Consider the following 23343-nt stretch of genomic DNA (forward strand, 5'->3'; position numbering starts at 1 on the left):
AAATAATGCATAGGGACTGGCGTTCAAAGTTTGCTGACTGTCCTGAAAACCACAGCAAACTGAAGTAAATATGTAGGACACACACATGCGCACACACACACACTCACAAAAGTAATATATGGGCTTGTTATCACCTGTCCATCACCCGCCATGTGTATGGGATCCCTACGTTTAGATGAATCACCAGAAAGGCATGGGGCTGAAGAGTTTTATATGTAGAAATCAAATGACTGAAGCAAAACAGAAACAGAGCTCAGTTTAGGAAAGTTAAGATAAGGGCTACAACATGTAGTCCTAAACCAAAGTCCTACAGTCTCCAACTCTAAAAAATAACCTGACCCTTCTGGTTTCTCTCAATGAGTCTTCTTCACTGGTCAAGTGTGAGTGGCTGCCAGCCAACTGGTATTGGCTAGCTCCATCACTGGGACAGAGCAAAGATGGTGAGGAGGAGGATGGAAAAAACATTTCTATAATTTTCACCACCCCGTCTGATCATGTAAAAAGCCCTAACGCTTAATAAATGGGTTATAACACCACCCTGTCTGATCATGTAAAAAGCCCTAACGCTTAATAAATGGGTTATAACACCACCCCGTCTGATCATGTAAAAAGCCCTAACGCTTAATTAATGGGTTATAACACCACCCCGTCTGATCAGGTAAAAAGCCCTAACGCTTAATAAATGGGTTATAACACCACCCTGTCTGATCATGTAAAAAGCCCTAACGCTTAATAAATGGGTTATAACACCACCCCGTCTGATCATGTAAAAAGCCCTAACGCTTAATTAATGGGTTATAACACCACCCCGTCTGATCAGGTAAAAAGCCCTAACGCTTAATAAATGGGTTATAACACCACCCTGTCTGATCATGTAAAAAGCCCTAACGCTTAATAAATGGGTTATAACACCACCCCGTCTGATCATGTAAAAAGCTCCTAACACTTAATAAATGGGTTATAACACCACCCCGTCTGATCAGGTAAAAAGCCCTAACGCTTAATAAATGGGTTATAACACCACCCCGTCTGATCATGTAAAAAGCCCTAACGCTTAATAAATGGGTTATAACACCACCCCGTCTGATCATGTAAAAAGCTCCTAACACTTAATAAATGGGTTATAACACCACCCCGTCTGATCATGTAAAAAGCTCCTAACACTTAATAAATGGGTTATAACACCACCCCGTCTGATCATGTAAAAAGCCCTAACGCTTAATAAATGGGTTATAACACCACTCCGTCTGATCATGTAAAAAGCCCTAACGCTTAATAAATGGGTTATAACACCACCCTGTCTGATCATGAAAATAGCTCCTAACACTTAATAAATGGGTTATAACACCACCCTGTCTGATCATGTAAAAAGCTCCTAACGCTTAATAAATGGGTTATAACGCCACCCTGTCTGATCATGAAAATAGCTCCAAACGCTTAATAAATGGGTTATAACACCACCCCGTCTGATCATGAAAATAGCTCCAAACACTTAATAAATGGGTTATAACACCACCCTATCTGATCATGAAAATAGCTCCAAACACTTAATAAATGGGTTATAACACCACCCCGTCTGATCATGTAAAAAGCTCCTAACACTTAATAAATGGGTTGTCACCCCACCCTGTCTGATCATGAAAATAGCTCCTAACACTTAATAAATGGGTTATAACACCATCCCTGTCTCTCACACTCAAGTCTATAACTTAATCAGATGGTGACTGTGAGAGTGCTCTAATGCAGGTGATAGTAGGCTGTTTCTGAGTAGAGACAGTCTTTAACATCAGCTCTGCAGGAAGGGAGAGATGCAGGGCTGGTTTACACTGGCCTCCTGATTAATGCCCTGGGAGCGATGCTTCCCTGAGAGGGAGGCTATTAAACAGCAAATAGAATCCACTCAAATATACTGCAAAAAAATCTAATAAGAACATAAAACCACCATTCAATTACTCCCCCAGTCTGAGTCTCTGAATTAAACGAGGAGCATATTTGAAAAACTTTTCTTGGCGCCACAGGGCAGCACAGTTAGAAGACATGAATCAGAGAGAAATATTGTAGTGTACACACGCTGTGTTGCAAAAATAAATGTTTTCCTCTGCAATGTCTGAAAACCTCATCTTCTGACAGAATAAACAACATGGTTGAGAAAAGGCCAATAGCTGTCTGACATAGGAAAGAAGATGTAAATAGCTTGTTATGATAATTCAAAAAATTCCAACATAATCTGCCAGTGTGGGAGTGAATCAACATTTATGTTGTGGAGGTCAGAGTATGGTAAAGCATTCTTGCCCTGTGGGTGTTGTTGGGGTTTAGCTTTTTGATTTATCTGCTGTGGCCTCGCTCAGGGTTTACACAGCCATACTCTTACTCTCTTTACTCTCGCTAACTTTATACACTACGCATTTGTATTTCATAACTACATCAGGGATTGCTCGCCTTTTCCTTAGTCTTACTATATTGCCTGAGGTGCCAACAGAGCAAAATGAAATGATATGTTGGAACATACTCTCTAAGAGAAACTGTAAGGATTTACTAACAGCAAAAAGCTATTCTGAATTGTATGCCTCCCAACCATTTACTGTACATGTAGTTACTGTATATATAGTTACTGCACATATAGTTACTGTACATATAGTTACTGTACATGTAGTTACTGTGCATATAGTTACTGCACATATAGTTACTGTACATATAGTTACTGTATAAATAGTTACTGCACATATAGTTAATGTACATATAGTTACTGTACATGTAGTTACTGTACATGTAGTTACTGTACATATAGTTACTGTACATGTAGTTACTGTACATGTAGTTACTGTATATATAGTTACTGCACATATAGTTACTGTACATATAGTTACTGTATAAATAGTTACTGCACATATAGTTAATGTACATATAGTTACTGTACATGTAGTTACTGTGCATATAGTTACTGTACATATAGTTACTGTACATATAGTTACTGTACATGTAGTTACTGTACATATGGTTACTGTACGTGCAGTTACTGTATATATAGTTACGGCACATATAGTTAATGTACATATAGTTACTGTACATATAGTTACTGTACGTGCAGTTACTGTATAAATAGTTACTGCACATATAGTTAATGTACATATAGTTACTGTACATGTAGTTACTGTGCATATAGTTACTGTACATATAGTTACTGTACATATAGTTACTGTACATGTAGTTACTGTACATATAGTTACTGTACATGTAGTTACTGTATATATGGTTACTGTACGTGCAGTTACTGTATATATAGTTACGGCACATATAGTTAATGTACATATAGTTACTGTACATGTAGTTACTGTATATATAGTTACTGCACATATAGTTACTGTACATATAGTTACTGTATAAATAGTTACTGCACATATAGTTAATGTACATATAGTTACTGTACATGTAGTTACTGTACATATAGTTACTGTACATGTAGTTACTGTGCATATAGTTACTGTACATATAGTTACTGTACATATAGTTAATGTACATATAGTTAATGTACATATAGTTACTGTACATATAGTTACTGTACATATAGTTACTGTACATGTAGTTACTGTGCATATAGTTACTGTACATATAGTTACTGTACATATAGTTCCTGCACATATAGTTAATGTACATATAGTTACTGTACATGTAGTTACTGCGCATATAGTTCCTGTACATATACAGTGCCTTCAGAAAGTATTCACACGCCTTTACTTTTTTCACATTTTGTTGTGTTACAGCCTGAATTAAACATTTATTAAATTGAGATTGTGTGTCACTGATCTACACACAATACCCCATAATGTCAAAGTGGAATTTTGTTTTTAGAATTGTAAAAGCTGAAATGTCTTGAGTCAATAAGTATTCAACCCCTTTGACATGGCAAGCCTAAACAAGTTCAGGAGTAAAAATGTGCAGTTAGAGGTCGTTTTGAGCGGCAATGATAAATTGCGTTAGCGCAATGAGTCATTAGCTAACACAACGTGCCATTGGAACACAGGAGTGATGGTTGCTGATAATGGGCCTCTGTACGCCTATGTAGATATTCCATAAAAAATCTTCCATTTACAGCTACAATAGTAATTTGCAACATTAACAATGTCTACACAGTATTTCTGATCAATTTGATGTTATTTTAACTGACAAAAAATTTGCTTTTCTTTAAAAAACAAGGAGTTATTTAGTGTGACCCCAAACTTTTGAACGGTGGTGTATATAAAATTACAGTGGTTTTTGATTCATCCTGAAAGTTGTCATCTTCAAGTTTGATTAATTAAATATTGGAAGGTGGAAAAAAAGTGTACAATATTCCTGTAAATCTACCCTAATTCTCACTAACCCTTGAACTGTATGACAAAAACAGTCCAGTTGTCATGAACCACACGCCAGGCTCCAGGTTTAACCTGCTAAGTGTGGTCTGAGTTCCATAACGATTCAAATAGGGTACGTGTCCTTAATTATTGCACAATGTTAGCCTAATAAGATCCTCTAATGCTAACGACCCTCAGGAACAACTTACATGGCGTGACTGAGGAAAGAAAGGTAAAAGGTACCGTGGAGAGAGACAGAATGGAATGATGCAAAATGTAAGTTACAAATTTAAGAACACTAACACTAAAGTGACAGTTATAAATGTATGTGGGTATTACTCACGAAGGCTCCCGATAGAGGATAATATTTAACATGACACAAATTGTAAAACAAAACAGAGAAAAGCTTGGGCATTGGCTATAATTAAAACATGAGATGAGGGCAAAAAGAAGATGAGGGCACACAATTAAAATCCGGAATAATGGCACAGCTATATGTATCCTATTTCCCTATGGAAAAGTGCCGCAATACATGTCATGTTGATATGATATTTTCAGTTTGCTTCCATATGGCTCGTTTCACATTCTTCTCCAGGGATCATAAGGAAAAAATAATCTAAAACAATTGCTATGTGTATTTACAATCCCAATCTCCAAAAGGATTACTAATTTACCTAGCTCTTATCAATAGCTCTCATCCATTTATTAATTACACTGCATGGAGAATGCTGTTATTTCTATCGGGAAAAAGAAAAATGCTTTTTCCACTTGGAACCGGCAGACTTGCTTAATCTTGTCAATAGGGGGGTGCTGTTTTCACTTTGGAAAAAATCGTGCCCAAATGAAACGGCCTCGTACTCTTTTCTAGATCATACAATATGCATATTATTATTACCATTGGATAGAAAACACTCAGAAGTTTCTAAAACTGTTTGAATTATGTCTGTGAGTAAAACAGAACTCATTTTGCAGCAAACTTCCATGCAGGAAGTGAAAAATCTGAAAACGAGGCTCTGTTTCAGGGCCTGCCTATTCAATTGCCTTATATTTATCGATATGCATGCACTTCATACGCCTTCCACTAGATGTCAACAGGCAGTGGAAGGTGGAATGGGGTGTCTAGCTTGATCTGAGGTCGAACAAGAGCTTTTTGGAGTGGCAGGTCAGGAATATCCTTTGTCTACCAAGGCGCGCGAAGCACCTCGATATTGTCTTCTGATAAGCGTTCGGTTTACACGGCGAATATCTCCGGCTCTGATTTTATTTGATACATGTGATAATAACATCGTAGAGTAGGTTTTTTCAACCGAGTTTTATCAGATTATTCAACGTTTATTGGGACTTTTGGAGTTTTCCGTTCTTTGCGTCGAGAGAAAATGGGAATGTTATCAACATTGGCTAGCATTGTGGCGCGAATTCGACAGAAGGAAAGGACATTCTAAAACCAAACAACGATTTATTCTGGACCAAGGACTCCTTGTACAAGATTCTGATGGAAGCTCAGCAAAAGTAAGAACAATTTATGATGTTATTTCGTATTTCTGTGGAAAATGTTGATTCCTATTCTCTGCCGTTTTGGCGAGCGCTGTCTCGCAATAATGCAAGCTGTTTGTTATGGTAAAGTTATTTTTAAAATCTAACACGGCGGTTGCATTAAGAACCAGTGTATCTTTCATTTGCCATACAACAAGTATTTTTATGTAAAGTTTATGATGAGTTCTTTGGTCAGATTAGGTGAGTGTCCAAAATATCTCTGGAGATTCTGGTGAATCGATGCTACGTATTCACAATGTATAATCAGGATTTGTAGCTCTAAATCTGCACATTTTCGAACAAAACATAAGTGTATTGTATAACCTGATGTTATAAGACTGTCATCTGATGAAGTTGTTCAAGGTTAGTGATTAATTTTATATCTTTTGCTGGTTTTTGCGATTGCTACCTTTTGCGGTGAATAAATGCATTTGTGTGTTTGGCTATTGTGGTAAGCTAATATAATTCTATATTGTGTTTTCGCTGTAAAACACTTAAAAAATCGGAAATATTGGCTGGATTCACAAGATGTTTATCTTTCATTTGCTGTACACCATGTATTTTTCATAAATGTTTTATGATGAGTATTTATATATTTCACGTTGCTCTCTGTAATTATTCTGGCTGCTTCGGTGCTATTTGTGATGGTAGCTGCAATGTAAAACTATGATTTATACCTCAAATATGCACATTTTTCGAACAAAACATACATGTATTGTATAACATGTTATAAGACTGTCATCTGATGAAGTTGTTTCTTGGTTAGTGACTAATTATATCTCTATTTGGTCGGTTTTGTGATAGCTACCTATGCGGTAGAAACATGGTGAAAATATGCGGTTGAGTCTTTGGGTATTGTGGTTAGCTAATAGAAATACATATTGTGTTTTCGCTGTAAAACATTTTAAAAATCGGAAATGATGGCTGGATTCACAAGATGTTTATCTTTCATTTGCTGTATTGGACTTGTGATTTCATGAAAATTATATTATATGATATCCCTGTCCCGTTAGGCTAGGCTATGCTAGTCAGCTTTTTTGATGAGGAGGATCCCGGATCCGGGAGAGAGAAGTGGTAGAGGTATTAACCTTATTCATGGTTTCCTTGAATTTCCTTCATGGTTTCCACGTAAAGGTGGGGGAATTATGAGGGAATTAACTCGTTAAAACTTCACTAGGGTAGGGGGCACTATTTTCACTTCCGGATGAAAAGCGTGCACAAAGTAAACTGCCTGCTACTCAGGCCCAGAAGCTAGGATATGCATATCATTTGTAGATTTGGATAGAAAACACTCTAAAGTTTTCAAAATTGTTAAGATAATGTCTGTGAGTATAACAGAACTGATTTGGGAGGTGAAAACCTGAGAAAAATCCATCCAGGAAGTGGGATTTTTTTATGTTTGTAGTTTTCTATTGAATGCCATTACAGTATCCATTGACTTAGGACTCAAATTGCACTTCCTATGGCTTCCACTAGATGTCAACAGTCTTTAGAAATTGTTTCAGGCTTGTATTCTGAAAAATGAGGGAGTAAGACCTCTCTGAATGAGTGGACACTACAGTGTCCCAGAGCTTTTTTATGCGCTCGACCAAGAGCGCGCCATTCTTGTTTACCTTTTATATTGACGATGTTATTGTTCGGTTGAAATATTATTGATTATTATGACTAAAAACAACCTTAGGATTGATTATAAACATCGTTTGACATGTTTCCACAAACTTTACGGATACTATTTGGATTTTTCGTCTGCCTGTGGTGACTGCGTTTGAGCCTGTGGATTACTGAACAAAACGCGCAAACAAAACGGTTTTTGTATATAAACATGGACTTTATCGAACAAAACATACATTTATTGAGTAAATGGGAATCTTGTGAGTGCAACCATATGAAGATCATCAAAGGTAAGTGATTAATTTTATCACTCTTTCTGACTGTGTAACTCCTCTACTTGGCTGGTTACTGTTTGTAATGATTTGTCTGCTGGGCGCTGCTCTCAGATAATCGCATGGTATGCTTTCGCCGTAAAGCCTTTTTGAAATCTGACACCGTGGTTGGATTAACCTCTTGAGCCTATGGGGGGTGCTATTTCGACTTTGGAAAAATGTGTTCCCAAATTAAACTGCCTCGTACTCAATTCTTGCTCGTACAATATGCATATTATTATTACTATTGGATAGAAAACACTCTCTAGTTTCTAAAACCGTTTGAATTATTTCTCTGAGTGAAACAGAACTCATTCTGCAGCACTTTTCCTGTCAGGGAGTGAGATTTCAGAAATCGAGGTCCCTGTTCTGAGGTCAGTTTATAAGTCCCCATGTAAGCCATCGGGCTACATGCACTGCATACGTCTTCCTCTAGATGTCAGTAAGCGGGGAGAATTTGAATGGAGTGGATTGCGCAATCTGGGACCTTATATAAGACCCTGGAGCGGAAGTACCGTCCTTTTCAACGTTGCGCCTGGCGCAGTAGGGACATCAGAGTGGCCTCCTGCCAAGCTTTCGTTTTGCCAGTTCTATATCTCCGGTCATGTTTTTATTCGTTATAGTTGTTAAAGACATCATAAGGTAGTTAAATTAAACCGATTTATAGCAATTTATATCAGTTTATTGCGATTTTCTGGCATTTCTTTGTGACGCGCTTTCAAGAGTTGGACACCTTTCCGGCACATGCCGAACGTTAGCGGCTATTTCGACAGGACAAGAGGACAGCTTTCAACCAAAAGACGATTGTTCTGGACAAAGGACACCTTTCCCAAGATTCTGATTGGAGGTCATCAAAAAGTAAGAACTATTTATGGTGATAAATCGTTGTTCTGTTGAAAAATGTTAAATGCATAAGCCGCCATTAATTTCAGTGTAGCCTTGCTTTAGTGCACGATGTATTGCGCAATAACGTTAATTTTAAAAATGTTACAAAGCGATTGCATTAAGAACTAATTTGTCTTTCATTTGCTGTCCACCCTGTATTTTTTAGTCAAGTTTATGATTATTTATTGATTAGAATAGGTGACTCTCCAAGATGGCGCCCAACATTTTCTGGGCAGCTTGGCAACTTTTCTCATTGTATAACCACGATTTGTGCCGCTAAATATGCACATTTTCGAACAAACTCTATATGCATTGTGTAATATGATGTTACAGGACTGTCATCTGAAGAATTCTGAGAAGGTTAGTGAAAAAATTAATATATTTTGGTGGTGAATACGTTATCGCTATGTTTGGCTGGAATCAATGCTGTTGTGTGGTTTGCTACTGTGCTAAGCTAATATAACGCTATATTGTGTTTTCGCTGTAAAACACTTAGAAAATCTGAAATATTGTCTGGATTCACAAGATCTGTGTCTTTCAATTGCTGTACGCTGTGTATTTTTAAGAAATGTTTTATGATGAGTAATTAGGTAATACACGTTGCTCTCTGTAGTTATTCTAGTCGAGTTGTGATGGTGGCTGCAATGGTAAACTATGATTTATACCTGAAATATGCACATTTTTCTAACAAAACATATGCTATACAATAAATATGTTATCAGACTGTCATCTGATGAATTTGTTTCTTGGTTAGTGGCTATTTATATCTTTATTTGGTCCAATTTGTGATAGCTACTGATGGAGTAAAAAACTGGTGGAGTAAAAAAAATTGTGTCTTTTGCTAACGTGGTTAGCTAAAAGATTTACATATTGTGTCTTCCCTGTAAAACATTTTAAAAATCAGAAATGATGTCTGGATTCACAAGATGTGTATCTTTCATCTGGTGTCTTGGACTTGTGATTTAATGATATTTAGATGCTAGTATTTACTTGTGACGCTATGCTAGGCTATGCTAGTCAGCTTTTTTACTGGTGGGGGTGCTCCCGGATCCGGGTTTGGGAGGAACTAGAAGTTAACAAGAAGTTAATCTTTAAACCGATGTATAACACTTGTATGTTTTATGAATTTTTATAATGAGTATTTCTGTTTTTTAATTTGGCGCTCTGCAATTTCACTGGATGTTGGCCAGGTGGGACGCTAGCGTACCCTAGTGAGGTTTTAAGTCAAGGTCAGAATACAGCTTATCTGTAGACACACCTCCGCCACACCTTCAACTCTTAGATCTCCACCTCGAACGAATAGCGGGTGAATAGCATGCTATTCTCAAGCTTAAAAGTTCAAGGTCAGAATACGCATAGAGAGAAAAGAGAAAGGTGTATAAAAATGGAATTACGTTCCTTTTACGCTCGATTAACTCGGGTCGGAATCAGTGCCTTAAGCAATACTGCAAATGGTGACTTTAAAATAGTTACAGAGAATAATGGCTGTGATAAGAGAAAACTGAGGATGGATCAACAACATTGTAGTTACTCCACAATACTAACCTAAATGACAGAGTGAAAAGAAGGAAGCCTGTACAGAATAAAAATGTGTATTTACACATATCCTGTTTGCAATAAGTCAGTAAAGAAAAACTGTAAAAATGTGGCAAAGAAATTAACTTTATGTCCTGAATAGAAAGCTTTATGTTTGGGGCAAACACAACACATCACTTAGTATCAGTCTTCATATTTTCAAGCATGGTGGTGGCTGCATCATGTTATGGGTATGCTTGCCATCGGCAGGGACTAGGGAGTGTTTTAGGATAAAAAGAAATGGAATACAGCTATAAGCACAGGCAAAAACCTAGAGGAAAACCTGGTTCAGTCTGCTTTCCAACAGACAATAACCTAAAACACAAGGCCAAATATACACTGGAGTTGCTTACCAAGGTGACATTGAATGCTCTTGAGTGGCTTAGTTACAGTTTTGACTTAAATCTGCTTGAAAATCTATGGCGAGTCTTGAAAATAGCTGTTTAGCAATGATCAAAAATCATCTTGACAGAGCTTAAAGGGATTTTTTTAAAGAATAAGGGGTAACTACTATACTGAAAAAATCCAAGATGGCGTAGCAGTGGGATGTCTGTTTTGATTGTCGTGTCCCGTCCCGTGAAAATATATCGCTTTTTCTTCGTATATATTTCGTATATATTTTTTATCTCAATTTCCATCTACGGACTGAACATACCCGCCCCACCCAATGTGGTACGGATCTGCAATTTTTTATACGTTAGAACCGGAACCCCCTTCAGAAGCTAGCCAGCTAACTAGCTACTAGCTAGTAGTCAGTTAGCCACTGCTAGCGGTCATCATCGTTAACTCGGACATCTGACAGGCTCAGCCCGGTCAATTCCTGCCAGTCTGCACAGCGCGATATCAACTCAGAGCATATCGGACTGCTTTTCTCTACCACATCTCAGGATTCCTACCGCAAGCTCTGAACCTTTACTCCGGATCATCGCAGCTAGCTAGCTGCTATCCGAGTGGCTACTACTGGCTAACGTCCCTGTCCCGAAGCAAGAACCAGTTAGCCTGGAGCTAGCCTCGAGCTAGGCCCATCTCCCGGCTAGCTGAAGAGATCCATCAGACAACGCCTGGGCTTCAATGACCTCTTTTGCCAATTGGCCTGGACCCTTTGCTGCCGACACGGAGCCCCGCTGATCCAGCCCGACTGGTCTGCCGAAGTAACCGTCCGAGGGGGTTTCTGTCCCGAAGCTAGCACCAGTTAGCCATGAGCTAGCCTCGAGCTAGGCCCATCTGCCGGCTAGCCGAAGAGATCCATCAGACAATTCCTGGGCTTCAAAACCTATTTTGCCAATTGGCCTGGACCCTTTGCTGCTGACACGGAGCCCCGCCGATCCATCACGACTGGTCTGCCGACGTAACCGTCCGAGGGAGTTTCAACAGGCTCTCCCGTTGCGACATCCCCCTGAGACCCATCTGCTAGCCTGCTAGCCCCGGCCTGCTAGCCGTCTGAATCGGCGTGCCTCCAGCTCGCCTAGCTATGCACTGGACCCTATGATCACATGGCTACACACGCCTCTCCAAAATGTACATTTGCCTTGTCTATTGTTGTTTGGTTAGTGATTTTTGTCTTATTTCACTGTAGAGCCTCTAGCCCTGCTCAATATGCCTTAGCCCAGAAATCTGCTCTGTTTACTCTCTGTTTCCGAACGCACTAGACAACCAGATCTTTTAGCCTTTAGCTGTACTCTTATCCTAGTCCTCCTCTGTTCCTCTGGTGATATAGAGGTTTACCCCTGCAGACCCCAGCATCACTCCCAATCCCCAGGCGCTCTCATTTGTTGACTTCTGTAACCGTAAAAGCACTGGTTTCATGCATGTTAAAACTTCTACTTGGTCACAATCCCGGATCCGGGAGCACCCTCATCAGTAAAAAAGCTGACTAGCATAGCCTAGCATAGCGCCACAAGTAAATACTAGCATCTAAATATCATGAAATCACAAGTCCAAGACACCAGATGAAAGATACACATTTTGTGAATCCAGCCATCATTTCTGATTTTTAAAATGTTTTACAGGGAAGACACAATATGTATTTCTATTAGCTAACCACGATAGCAAAAGACACAACTTTTTTTTCCCACCATTTTTTTACTGCATAGGTAGCTATCACAAATTCGACCAAATAAAGATATAAATAGTCACTAACCAAGAAACAACTTCATCAGATGACAGTCTGATAACATATTTATTGTATAGCATATGTTTTGTTCGAAAAATGTGCATACTTCAGGTATAAATCATAGTTTTACATTGCAGCCACCATCACAACTCTCACCAAAGCAACTAGAATAACTACAGAGAGCAACGTGAATTACCTAAATACTCATCATAAAACATTTATGAAAAATACACAGTGTAGAGCAAATGAAAGACAAAGATCTTGTGAATCCAGCCAATATTTCCGATTTTTTAAGTGTTTTACAGCGAAAACATAATATAGCATTATATTAGCTTACTACAATAGCCAACCACACAACAGCATTGATTCAAGCCAACAATAGCGATAACGAATAAACCAGCAAAAGATATTAATTTTTTCACTAACCTTCTCAAACTTCTTCAGATGACAGTCCTCTAACATCATATTACACAATACATATAGAGTTTGTTCGAAAATGTGCATATTTAGCGGCACAAATCGTGGTTATACAATGAGAATAGTAGCCAAGCTGCAAAGAAAATGTCGGGAGAAATCTTGGGAGAGGCACCTAATCTAATCAATAACTAATCATAAACTTGACTAAAAAATACAGGTTGGACAATTAGTTCTTAATGCAACCGCTGTGTTAGATTTTTAAAATTAACGTTACTACGACATACAGCGTGCGTTAAAGCGAGACCGCACCGAAATTAATGGCGGAATAGTAGGTCAACATTTTTCAACAGAACAACGAATTAACTTCATAAATAGTTCTTACTTTTTGATGAGCATCCATCAGAATCTTGGGCAAGTTGTCCTTTGTCCAGAATCATCGTTGCTCAGTTGTAGATTGCCGTCTTCAACTTAGGAATTAGCAGCAAACATTAGCTATGTGGCCCAGACGTGCCCAACTCACTATAACGCAGCACAAAGAAATATCCGAAAATCGCAATATACTGATATAAACTGATATAACTCGGTTTAAAATAACTACATTATGATGTCTTTAACACCTATATCGAATAAAATCAGAGCCGGATATATCTAAGGCCTATAACGAGAGCTTTCCAGAATGCCATCCTGAGGTCTGTCTCGCGTCATGGCGAACGTTGAAAAGAGTGCACCCCACGTTCCAAGACCATTTATATGGCCTCAGATCTGCCTAGCAACTCCATTCCAATTCTCACTGCTTGCTGACATCTAGGGGAAGGCGTATGCAGTGCATGTCGACCAATAGAATACATGTAAATTAATAAACTGACCCTGGAACCGATTGCCTGATTTCAGATTTCTCACTTCCTGACAGGAAGTTTGCTCCAACTTGAGTTCTGTTTTACTCACAGATATAATTCAAACGGTTTTAGAAACTAGAGAGTGTTTTCTATCCAATAATAATAATAATATGCATATTGTACGAGCAAGAATTGAGTACGAGGCAGTTTAATTTGGGAATGAATTTTTACAAAGTGAAAACAGCACCCCCTATTGAGAAAAGGTTAACATTAGAAGCCTCCTCCCTAAGTCTGTTTTATTCACTGCTTTAGCACACGCTGCCAACCCGGATGTCCTAGCCGTTTCTGAATCCTGGCTTAGGAAGGCCACCAAAAATCCTGAAATTTCCATCCCTAACTATAACATTTTCCAGCAAGATAGAACTGCCAAAGGAGGTGGAGTTGCAATCTACTATGGCCTGCAGAGTTCTGTCATACTATCCAGGTCTGAGCCCAAACAATTCGAGCTTCTACTTTTAAAATCCACTTTTCCAGAAACAAGTCTCTCACCGTTGCCACTTGTTATAGACCCCCTTCAGCCCCCAGCTGTGCCCTGGACACCATATGTGAATTGATCGCCCCCCCATCTATCTTCAGAGTTCGTACTGTTAGGTGACCTAAACTGGGACATGCTTAACACCCCAGCCATCCTACAATCTAAGATAGATGCGCTCAATCTCACACAAATTATCAAGGAACCTACCAGGTACAACCCTAAATCCGTAACCATGGGCACACTCTTAGAAATCATCCTGACCAACTTGCCCTCTAAATACACCTCTGCTGTCTTCAACCAGGATCTTATTTGAAATATAACTGAGACTGTGGATCTTTTACCAGATAGACAAACAAACAAAACACCACACTCACACATAAGGTACGTCAGGCATGAACGGACACACACCACACACGCACGCACACAAGTTAGCACACACACACAAAAAATAAAAACACACACAAAGTTGACACACTCTCCCTCTCTCTTTCCAATACTGGGGCCCCTGCCAGAAAATACTATGATATGAATGTGAGCGTGATTCCTGCCGTGAGAATGTGATTGTTTTTCCCATAGAGCTCCAGTGTCTATGGAAATGGGCCCCTGTGCACCCACTGCAACGCTGTGGTTGCGGTGCTGTTAGCTGTGTGTGTTTTCTGACATTGTGGAGGTCTGGCTGGGCTCTGTTAATTATCTCCCAGTGTTTACTGACATTGGAGAAGTCTGGCTGGGCCCAGTTCATTATCTCCCAGTGGTTACTGACATTGGAGAGGTCTGTTTGGGCCCAGTTCATTATCTCCCAGTGTTTACTGACATTGGAGAAGTCTGGCTGGGCCCAGTTCATTATCCCCCAGTGTTTACTGACATTGGAGAGGTCTGGTTGGGCCCAGTTCATTATCTCCCAGTGTTTACTGACATTGGAGAAGTCTGGCTGGGCCCAGTTCATTATCCCTCAATGTGTACTGACATTAGGGAGGTCTGGCTGGGCTCTGTTCATTATCCCCCAGTGTTTACTGACATTGGAGAGGACTGGCTGGGCCCAGTTCATTATCCCCCAGTGTTTACTGATATTGGAGAGGTCTGGCTGGGCCCAGTTCATTATCCCCTAGTGTTTACTGACATTGGAAAGGTCTGGTTGGGCCCTGTTCATTATCCCCTAGTGTTTACTGACATTGCAAAGGTCTGGTTGGGCCCTGTTCATTATCCCCCAGTGTTTACTGACATTGGAAAGGTCTGGTTGGGCCCTGTTCATTATCCCCTAGTGTTTACTGACATTGGAAAGGTCTGGTTGGGCCCTGTTCATTATCCCCTAGTGTTTACTGACATTGGAAAGGTCTGGTTGGGCCCTGTTCATTATCCCCTATTGTTTACTGACATTGGAAAGGTCTGGTTGGGCCCTGTTCATTATCCCCTAGTGTTTACTGACATTGGAAAGGTCTGGTGGGGCCCTGTTCATTATCCCCTAGTGTTTACTGACATTGGGGAGGTCTGGCTGGGCTGCCTTCAATATTCCCTGCTGCTATGAGCAGACACAGATGGGAGAGCACACTAAGTTAGGGAACACCTCCACAGGCACAGACAATATACCTGAGGCAACAGAGCGTATGTTAATGTATGTGTGTGAAAGAGAGCGTGTCATGCATTCAACTTTTGGTGGTCAGTGTCTGAAAGACCAATTTAGCTGTATTATACTGTATGCACCCAACTGAGAAGTGCAGAAAGTTAATCAGTTAGAACACACACAAACACAACAACAAGTATACAAATACTGCACACACGCATGCACACAAATACACCTACACATACACACACACACGTGTGCATGCACGCTGACATTGGGTGCAGGATAATAAAGTGAGAAGTAATTTCTGAGCTTGTTTATGCCCTGTTTGTGCTGTGGCCAGCATATTGATCATCGTGGTTCATGATCACTCACTCAGTCGCTAAGAATATATCTGCTGTGAGGATAAATCACTGTGGCTTTAAGCATCCTTAATCACTAAACATTAGGAAAATGACACACACATGCAGGCATACACACACACACACACACACACACACACACACACACACACACACACACACACACACACACACACACACACACACACACACACACACACACACACACACACACACACACACACACACACACACTCCAGGAAGGGTGACAAATGTGAGTTATCTTGGTGGATATTTATAAAGCTACAGCCTTGATGGCACTGCAGTGGTCATTGTTTATGTGTTGGGGGAAATTATGTATATAAACCCTAATGCTATGTACCCATTGCTGATGCTATGTACTGGCCAATGAGAGGCTTTGAAGCCACCGGTTGGCCATATTGGCACTCCCCAGGAAAAGCAGTCCTCCACAGGAATTCATGTAATTCTACAGTATTTCAATTAAATGTATATAAGTATTTTTGTTGTTGTAGTGGGGACAGTAACATTATAAAAAAAAAAATTATTACCTCAGGGGAATTTATATTTTTTCATAATATATATTTTTTATAATATAATGTTTTACAATGGTGGGGGACTGCCAAGATGGAGGTGCGGTGGCTTCAAATCAGTGCTTCCTGTCAGAAATCTAGTGTATATATATCATTGGCTGGGGGTAGCAGGGGTTGGCCTCACTCACCCTGTCTTCCTCCTCCCTGAGGTCCGGCATGGTGCTGATGCACAGGCTTATTACGGTCACAGCCACCATCACCACCGACAGGCAGGCAAAGATCTTCCCTGGCAATCCAGACTGGGGGTTCTCCACCATATCCCTCAGCTGGTTCATGAACTTGCGGTAGCGTGTCTCCTCAACTGGTGGGCGCAGCAGGGCGTGCCTCTGCCTCTGCTCCTCCTCCTGCCTCTCGTGCTCATTCATTTCCTCGATGCGCGTGTACATCTTCCTCTTACAGCAACGCTCCATGTAGGTCATCTCCACGCCCCAGTAGAGCAGCTCGTCGTGGAGCGACAGCACGCACATCTCCCTCAGCATGCGCAGTTTCCCTGCCGCCAGGAAGTTGAGGATGACGCGGAAGGCCGAGGGGCTGCGGTCAAAGAAGAACTCCCGCCGCGTCTCATCATAGTCATCACACACGCCGGCAATCTCCTCTGGGCTGCTGAGACCACAGAGCCGTCCCAGCCGGGTAAGGGGGAACTGCTCCAGCGTGCTCCAGGGGAAGGTGTATCGGTTGCCCCCCACGTTGATGACCGCTAGCAGGCCGTGATCAACTGACAGCAGGTCCTCTGGTCGTCGAATGAACTGGGCCCTCTGATAGTAGACCCCCTTGACCGACTCCGTCTCTGGGATCTGGGTGAAGATGGCGTCGAGGCTGCTGTCATCGCTGGCCGAGAGGTTGCTGAAGTCGTGGTTTGCGTTGCTGATGATGGGCATGGCGGCACCGGGTGGGTGGCCGGCTGGGCTGGTCACATTGGGAGCTCAGTGGCTAGTCTGGGAGTTGGGCATCGGGGGGCTGGGGGACAGGTGTATCCCTTCAGGCTCTGCAGCAGGATCAAGAGGGTCCCAGGCAGGTGGCGTCATGCAGACACTGATAGGAGAGGGGAAGAAGAACATCAAACCTCAGTTAGACTGCAGTGGTATAGGCTTCTCCTTCTCTGCTGTACATTTCTAGTCCAGAGACTGACAGACACATCAGACAACAGACTGCAAGGCAGATGTGAGGATCAGTGAAGCTGAGGATTAAGCTTGAGATATTTGTGGCGCTCTCTGGTCATGTCTGTTTCAACTAGGGGCTGGAACAAAAATTATTTTCCAATTGTTTTTCGTTCTGAACAGAACCATTCTTTTTTTCGTTCCATTCCATTCCAACCAGCAAAATAAAGTTCTGAACCGGTTCGAACCCAAAAAAAGTACTGGTTTATATTGTTCCTTTCTGTTCCTTTCTAAACCTCTGAAATATATATGTATACATTTTACATTTAGCTCAACATTAAATTACTTCACCAGTTAGCTAGCTAACAAGCTTGTACAGCAGCACTAGAATTAAAAACACGTCTTACCATTTTGTAGTTAATAAATCCAATGTGAAACGTGATAACCATAGTATCCTTATTTAGCATTGAAAAAGACAATCCATTATTCTCTAATTAAACATATCTCCATAATTTCTGAATTACCCTTGTAACGTTGTCAGTAGGCTACAGTAACCTATGCTTCGGAGGGGAGGGGCAAGTATCCTACACACACACGCACACCCACTGGCAACATTTCCAGCTGACAGGCAGATGCTGGAATAAGTTTATTAGTGACAGAGTGAGGGCTTTGCATAGGCGCTTTGTTGAGATTTTTTGAGGACTGGAAAAAAATGCCTGGAATGTAAAATAGCGTTATTAACATGTTTTCATGCTTTAAAATAACGGTTCTGTTCCGGAACTGTCACGGATCCCTCCGGAACTGTCATTACGCACACCTGGTCCCTATTCCCATTTGATTAGTAATTGTATAAGCGTGTCCTTTGTTACCATTGTCCTGTCGATTATTGTTCCAATGTCCGTTGGTCGTGCGAGTACCTGTCCTGTGTTGTTTTGGCTTTTGTGCCACGTGTATTGTGCAGATGATTACGGGTCTCGTCCTGTGTGATAATCATTGTGCGATTGTGTATTTATTCGAGGTACTCCTCGCTTTTTTGTTTGCGTCTCAACTCTGTGTTTGGTGTACGTATTTGTTTGGTCTTCGTCCCCGTGCCTTTACACGGCACGCTGTAATTTGGGAAATAAAAACCCCTATTACGCATTCCTGTGCCTGTCTCCCGATTCCTTTATACCAACGTGACAGGAACAGTATAGATCACTTTAATTTCCAGTTTTTGTTCTGTTCTTCAAATCATTTCTTTACTTTCTGGTTTTAGGTTCTGATCTCTGAACCAGTTCCAACCCTGGACAGGGATTCTCTTTTCTCAAGATATTTATGACACTGATCTGACTACTTTTTATATTTTCTGCACAGTGGGGTGCTTTTCACGCCGCAACCACTGCAAATATTAATTGGGGTATAAAATTACACAATCATTTTAACAACAGGATCAGTGGGCCCCCCATGGAACAGTTTAGCTTACTTAGGCTAATGTGATTAGCATGAGGTTGTAAGTAACAAGAACATTTCTCAGGACATAGGCATATCTGATATTGGCAGAAAGCTTAAATTCTTGTTACTCTAACTGTACTGTCCAATTTACAGTAGCTATTACAGTGAAATAATATCATGCTATTGCTTGAGGAGAGTGCACAGTTATGAACCTGAAAATGTATTAATAAACCAAGTAGGCACATTTGGGCAGTCTTGATACAACATTTTGAACAGAAACATGATGGTTCATTGGATCAGTCTAAAACTTTGCACATACACTGCTGCCATCTCGTGGCCAAAATATAAAATGTGCCTGTGCTGGAATAATACATTATGGCCTTTCTCTTGCATTTCAAAGATATTTTTTTTCCTTTGTATTTTCTTTTACCAGATCTAATGTGTTATATTTTCCTACATTAATAACACATTTCCACAAACTTCAAAGTGTTTCCATTCAAATGGAATCAAGAATCTGAATTTTCTTGCTTCAGGTCCTGAGCTACAGGCAATTAGATATGGGTATGTCATTTTAGGCAAAAATTGAAAGAAAATGGGCCGATCCTTATCATGTGGGGTAAGGCTATTAGCCAATTCCTTAGAGAACGCTAGGAACGTGAATAATAGCCTGTGGATAATAGTCCAAATCAGGGGTGGGCTACTTAATGTACATCCTCTAGCTTTACATAAGGGATTCAGTGCTCGATTCAATGCACATCGCAAAAAGGTATGTTCCGATTGAGCTGATATATGCAGCGTTTACCATGAATGCAGTCTCCACTAATGCTAGAACAAATATGAATCGTGCTATAGCGCTGAACTTCTGCGTTACGGATTGAATTGAGCCCTTAATAAATCACTGCTGTCAATGTGTTTCATTTAGATCGTGGTGGGGGAAGAGAGAATTATAAACTGTTTATTAATAGAATCACTGGTAATACAGTATTCCTGTCGGAGTGTTGGTTGCTTTGCCTAGTGGAAAGTTAATTGAAGGAAGTGTTTTAGCGGCGCAGTGACATCAGCAGGAACATTCCCTCCACTGCTCTCACTAGTGACAGACAGGAGGTACAGATATAGGATCTTAATTTGAGCTTGTTTGCTACAGCATGAAAATAATCCTGCAGCAGGGTGACCAAATTAGGATCCTACATCTGTAAACGCAATGAAGTTGCCATCCGCTGTTGGTCCACTACAAACCCTTTGCCTGGCATTTAATGAAACAGCTTCATGTAGAAGAATCATGTAGTCTTCGTGACAGTTTATGTCAAAACTAATCACAGGAAGGCAATACTAGGCTAATATAGACTACAGTTAAGAGTATTTTATGGAACACATAATAACCTTTCATGTTTTATTATAAAGCATACCGGTAGGCTATGTGCTTAATCATTCCTTGTCTTGTTGTCTTCAACGTCCCACTAAAGCGTTGGCCATCACTGTACAATATGGTACACAATTTTAAACAGGGGAGGCTGCTCTAACTACTCATTCAGATATATGGTTGCTGCTAGGAACAGCTCTAATAGCTGTTTTGGTTATTCCAATTGATCTAATCTAGGCTTTATATCAAATCTAGGCTACTTGCTATTCTATCACAATAATATCAATATTTTCTAAATATTATGATCAGATTAGTAGTTGACATTAAACTTCAATAGAAGCGCAATGATCATGACGAATATAGGCCTACATTATTCGATAGTGAACGTTGAATAATAAGAATGAAGACTACAGAAACTTGTCACGTACCATATTAGTGAAGAGAGCAGCTGATCACCTCTCTAGTTGTCAGTCCGTCTGATCATTCAATATCAGTCACACAAGTCTCACCGAAATATATCAGCTGCCACATGTTGTACAGTGTCCCAACCTGTAAACTCGATTAAAAACTCTTCAAAATACGAAGAGAGAAAATGATTCGAGCTGAGTGTCCCGTTACAGATCCGTACTGCAGAGGCTGTGCGATGCGCGCGCACTGCACAGATGTGTTACGTTACGGGTAGGGTACTTCAAGTTTGCGAAGAGTAGGCTAGGTGAGCATCGTGAGTAACGTAAGTGACTTTCCCTTACCAAGTCACCTAACAAAGCCTAACTTTGAGTAATAAATATTGCCTTTCCCTTTACTGCGAATTGCTACGGTAATACCACGGGAAAGATTCGATGCCCTCTTGTGCCACACAGCCCCAGCAAAAAATAAAGTATGTAAGCTATCCCAACGTATTGTTGCGTTATCAGATACAGTAGTTTTGTTCGACTGACAAACTATGGAGCCGAGTTAACCTTTAACATCCCGTAACTAGCAAGCTGCTCTGCTGCTTTTACACTCTTCAAACCTCCCAGCTGCGAGCGCGGATCATTTCGATCCCAATTATGTTTTTATGCAGCGGTGGATTACGGTCGCAGTGGGGAATCAGCTACACAGTCTGATACTACTAGGCATGAGTTTAATATACACCTATAGGTATGCTCTTGTAAAATATAAGATAAGTGTTATTATGATATTTTTAAACCATTCTAAAGGCTAAGGTCAATGTGACGAATTCTGCTAAAGGGTTTCATCATGTCTTACCGCAACATTGGTGGTACTGAACATGGTCAATGTTGTGAATTTGGTAAAGGATTTGATCATGTCTGACCACTGAAGTTTTAAGACATGTCTTTATTACAAACATCATGACTAGTACAGTTGGTGTAGTCATTAGTCAGTGTATCAGCACTGCTCCCTTACAGGGCCAACCTGAAAACTATTACCTATTGTACAGGAAACACTGCATGATCATCACAAAACAGCAAGAAGTCAAAAGTCTACCAAAGATTTATTCACAGAAACATACACTGAGTGTACAAAACATTAGGAACACCTGCTCTTTCATGATATAGACTGACCAGATGAAATCAGGTGAAAGCTATAATCCCTTATTAATAGGGTAGGGGGCAGCATTCGGAATTTTGGATGAAATGCATGCCCAAATTAAACTGCCTGCTTCTCGGGCCCAGAAGATATGATATGCATATAACTGGTAGATGTGGATAGAAAACACTCTAAAGTTTCCAAAACTGTTAAAATAGTGTCTGTGAGTATAACAGAACTGATTTGGCAGGCAAAAACCTGAGAACAATCCATTCAGGAAGTTTTTTTTGTTTTGTTTTTGTAGTTTTCTATTCAATGCCATTACAGTATCCATTGACTTAGGACTCAAATTGCAGTTTCTATGCCTTCCACTAGATGTCAACAGTCTTTAGAAATTGTTTCAGGATTGTATTCTGAAAAATGAAGAAGTAATAGCAGTCTGAATGAGTGGACCCTAAAGTGTCACAGAGCTTTTTCATGCGCGAGACCGAGAGAGTGCGTTTCTTGTTTACCTTTTAAATTGACGACTTTATTGTCCGGTTTAAATATTATCGATTATTTAGGCTAAAAACAACCTGAGGTTTGAATATAAACATCGTTTGACATGTTTCTATGAACTTTACGGATACAATTTTTGATTTTTTTGTCTTCCTGTTTTGACTGCGTTTGAGCCTGTAGATTACTGAAGAAAACGCGCGAACAAAACTGAGGTTTTTGGATATAAAGAGACTTTATCTAACAAAAGGAACATTTATTGAGTAAATGAATGTCTGCTGAGTGCAACCATATGAAGATCATCAAAGGTAAGGGATTAATTTTATCTCTATTTCTGACTTGTGTAACTGTTCTACTTGGATGGTTACTGTTTGTAATGATTTGTCTAGTGGGCTATGTTCTCAAATAATCGTAAGGTATGCTTTCACCGTTAAGCATTTTTTAAATCTGACACCGTGGTTGGATTCACAAGAAGTTAATCTTTAAACTTATGTAAAATATGTTTTGTTTTCTGAATTTTTATAATGAGTATTTCTGTATTTGAATTTGGCGCCCAGCAGTTTCACTGGCTGTTGAAGAGGTGGGACGCTAACGTCTCACATACCCAAGAGAGGTTAATGTCACCTGTTAAATCCACTTCAATCAGTGTAGATGAAGGGTAGGTATTTGTATTGTTGTATTTGTATTTATTATGGATCCCCATTAGCTGCTGCCATGGAAGCTGCTGTGTCACGCCCTGACCTTAGAGATCCTTATTATTCTCTATGTTT

General features: G+C 40.2%; 1 protein-coding gene across 1 annotated transcript in view; it reads right to left on the minus strand.

Annotated features, from left to right (window-relative positions):
- Positions 1 to 17538, minus strand: part of LOC120053207 (potassium voltage-gated channel subfamily G member 4-like) — a 29545-nt gene extending 12007 nt beyond the window's left edge. The window contains exon 1 of the mRNA XM_039000363.1: positions 16789 to 17538. Within this exon, the coding sequence (XP_038856291.1) occupies positions 16789 to 17538 (750 nt within the window). The remainder of the gene's footprint in view (positions 1 to 16788) is intronic.
- Positions 17539 to 23343: the final 5805 nt, after the last annotated feature.

This window comes from Salvelinus namaycush, chromosome 9 (genome assembly GCF_016432855.1).
Source record: "Salvelinus namaycush isolate Seneca chromosome 9, SaNama_1.0, whole genome shotgun sequence".
Lineage (NCBI taxonomy): Eukaryota > Metazoa > Chordata > Actinopteri > Salmoniformes > Salmonidae > Salvelinus > Salvelinus namaycush.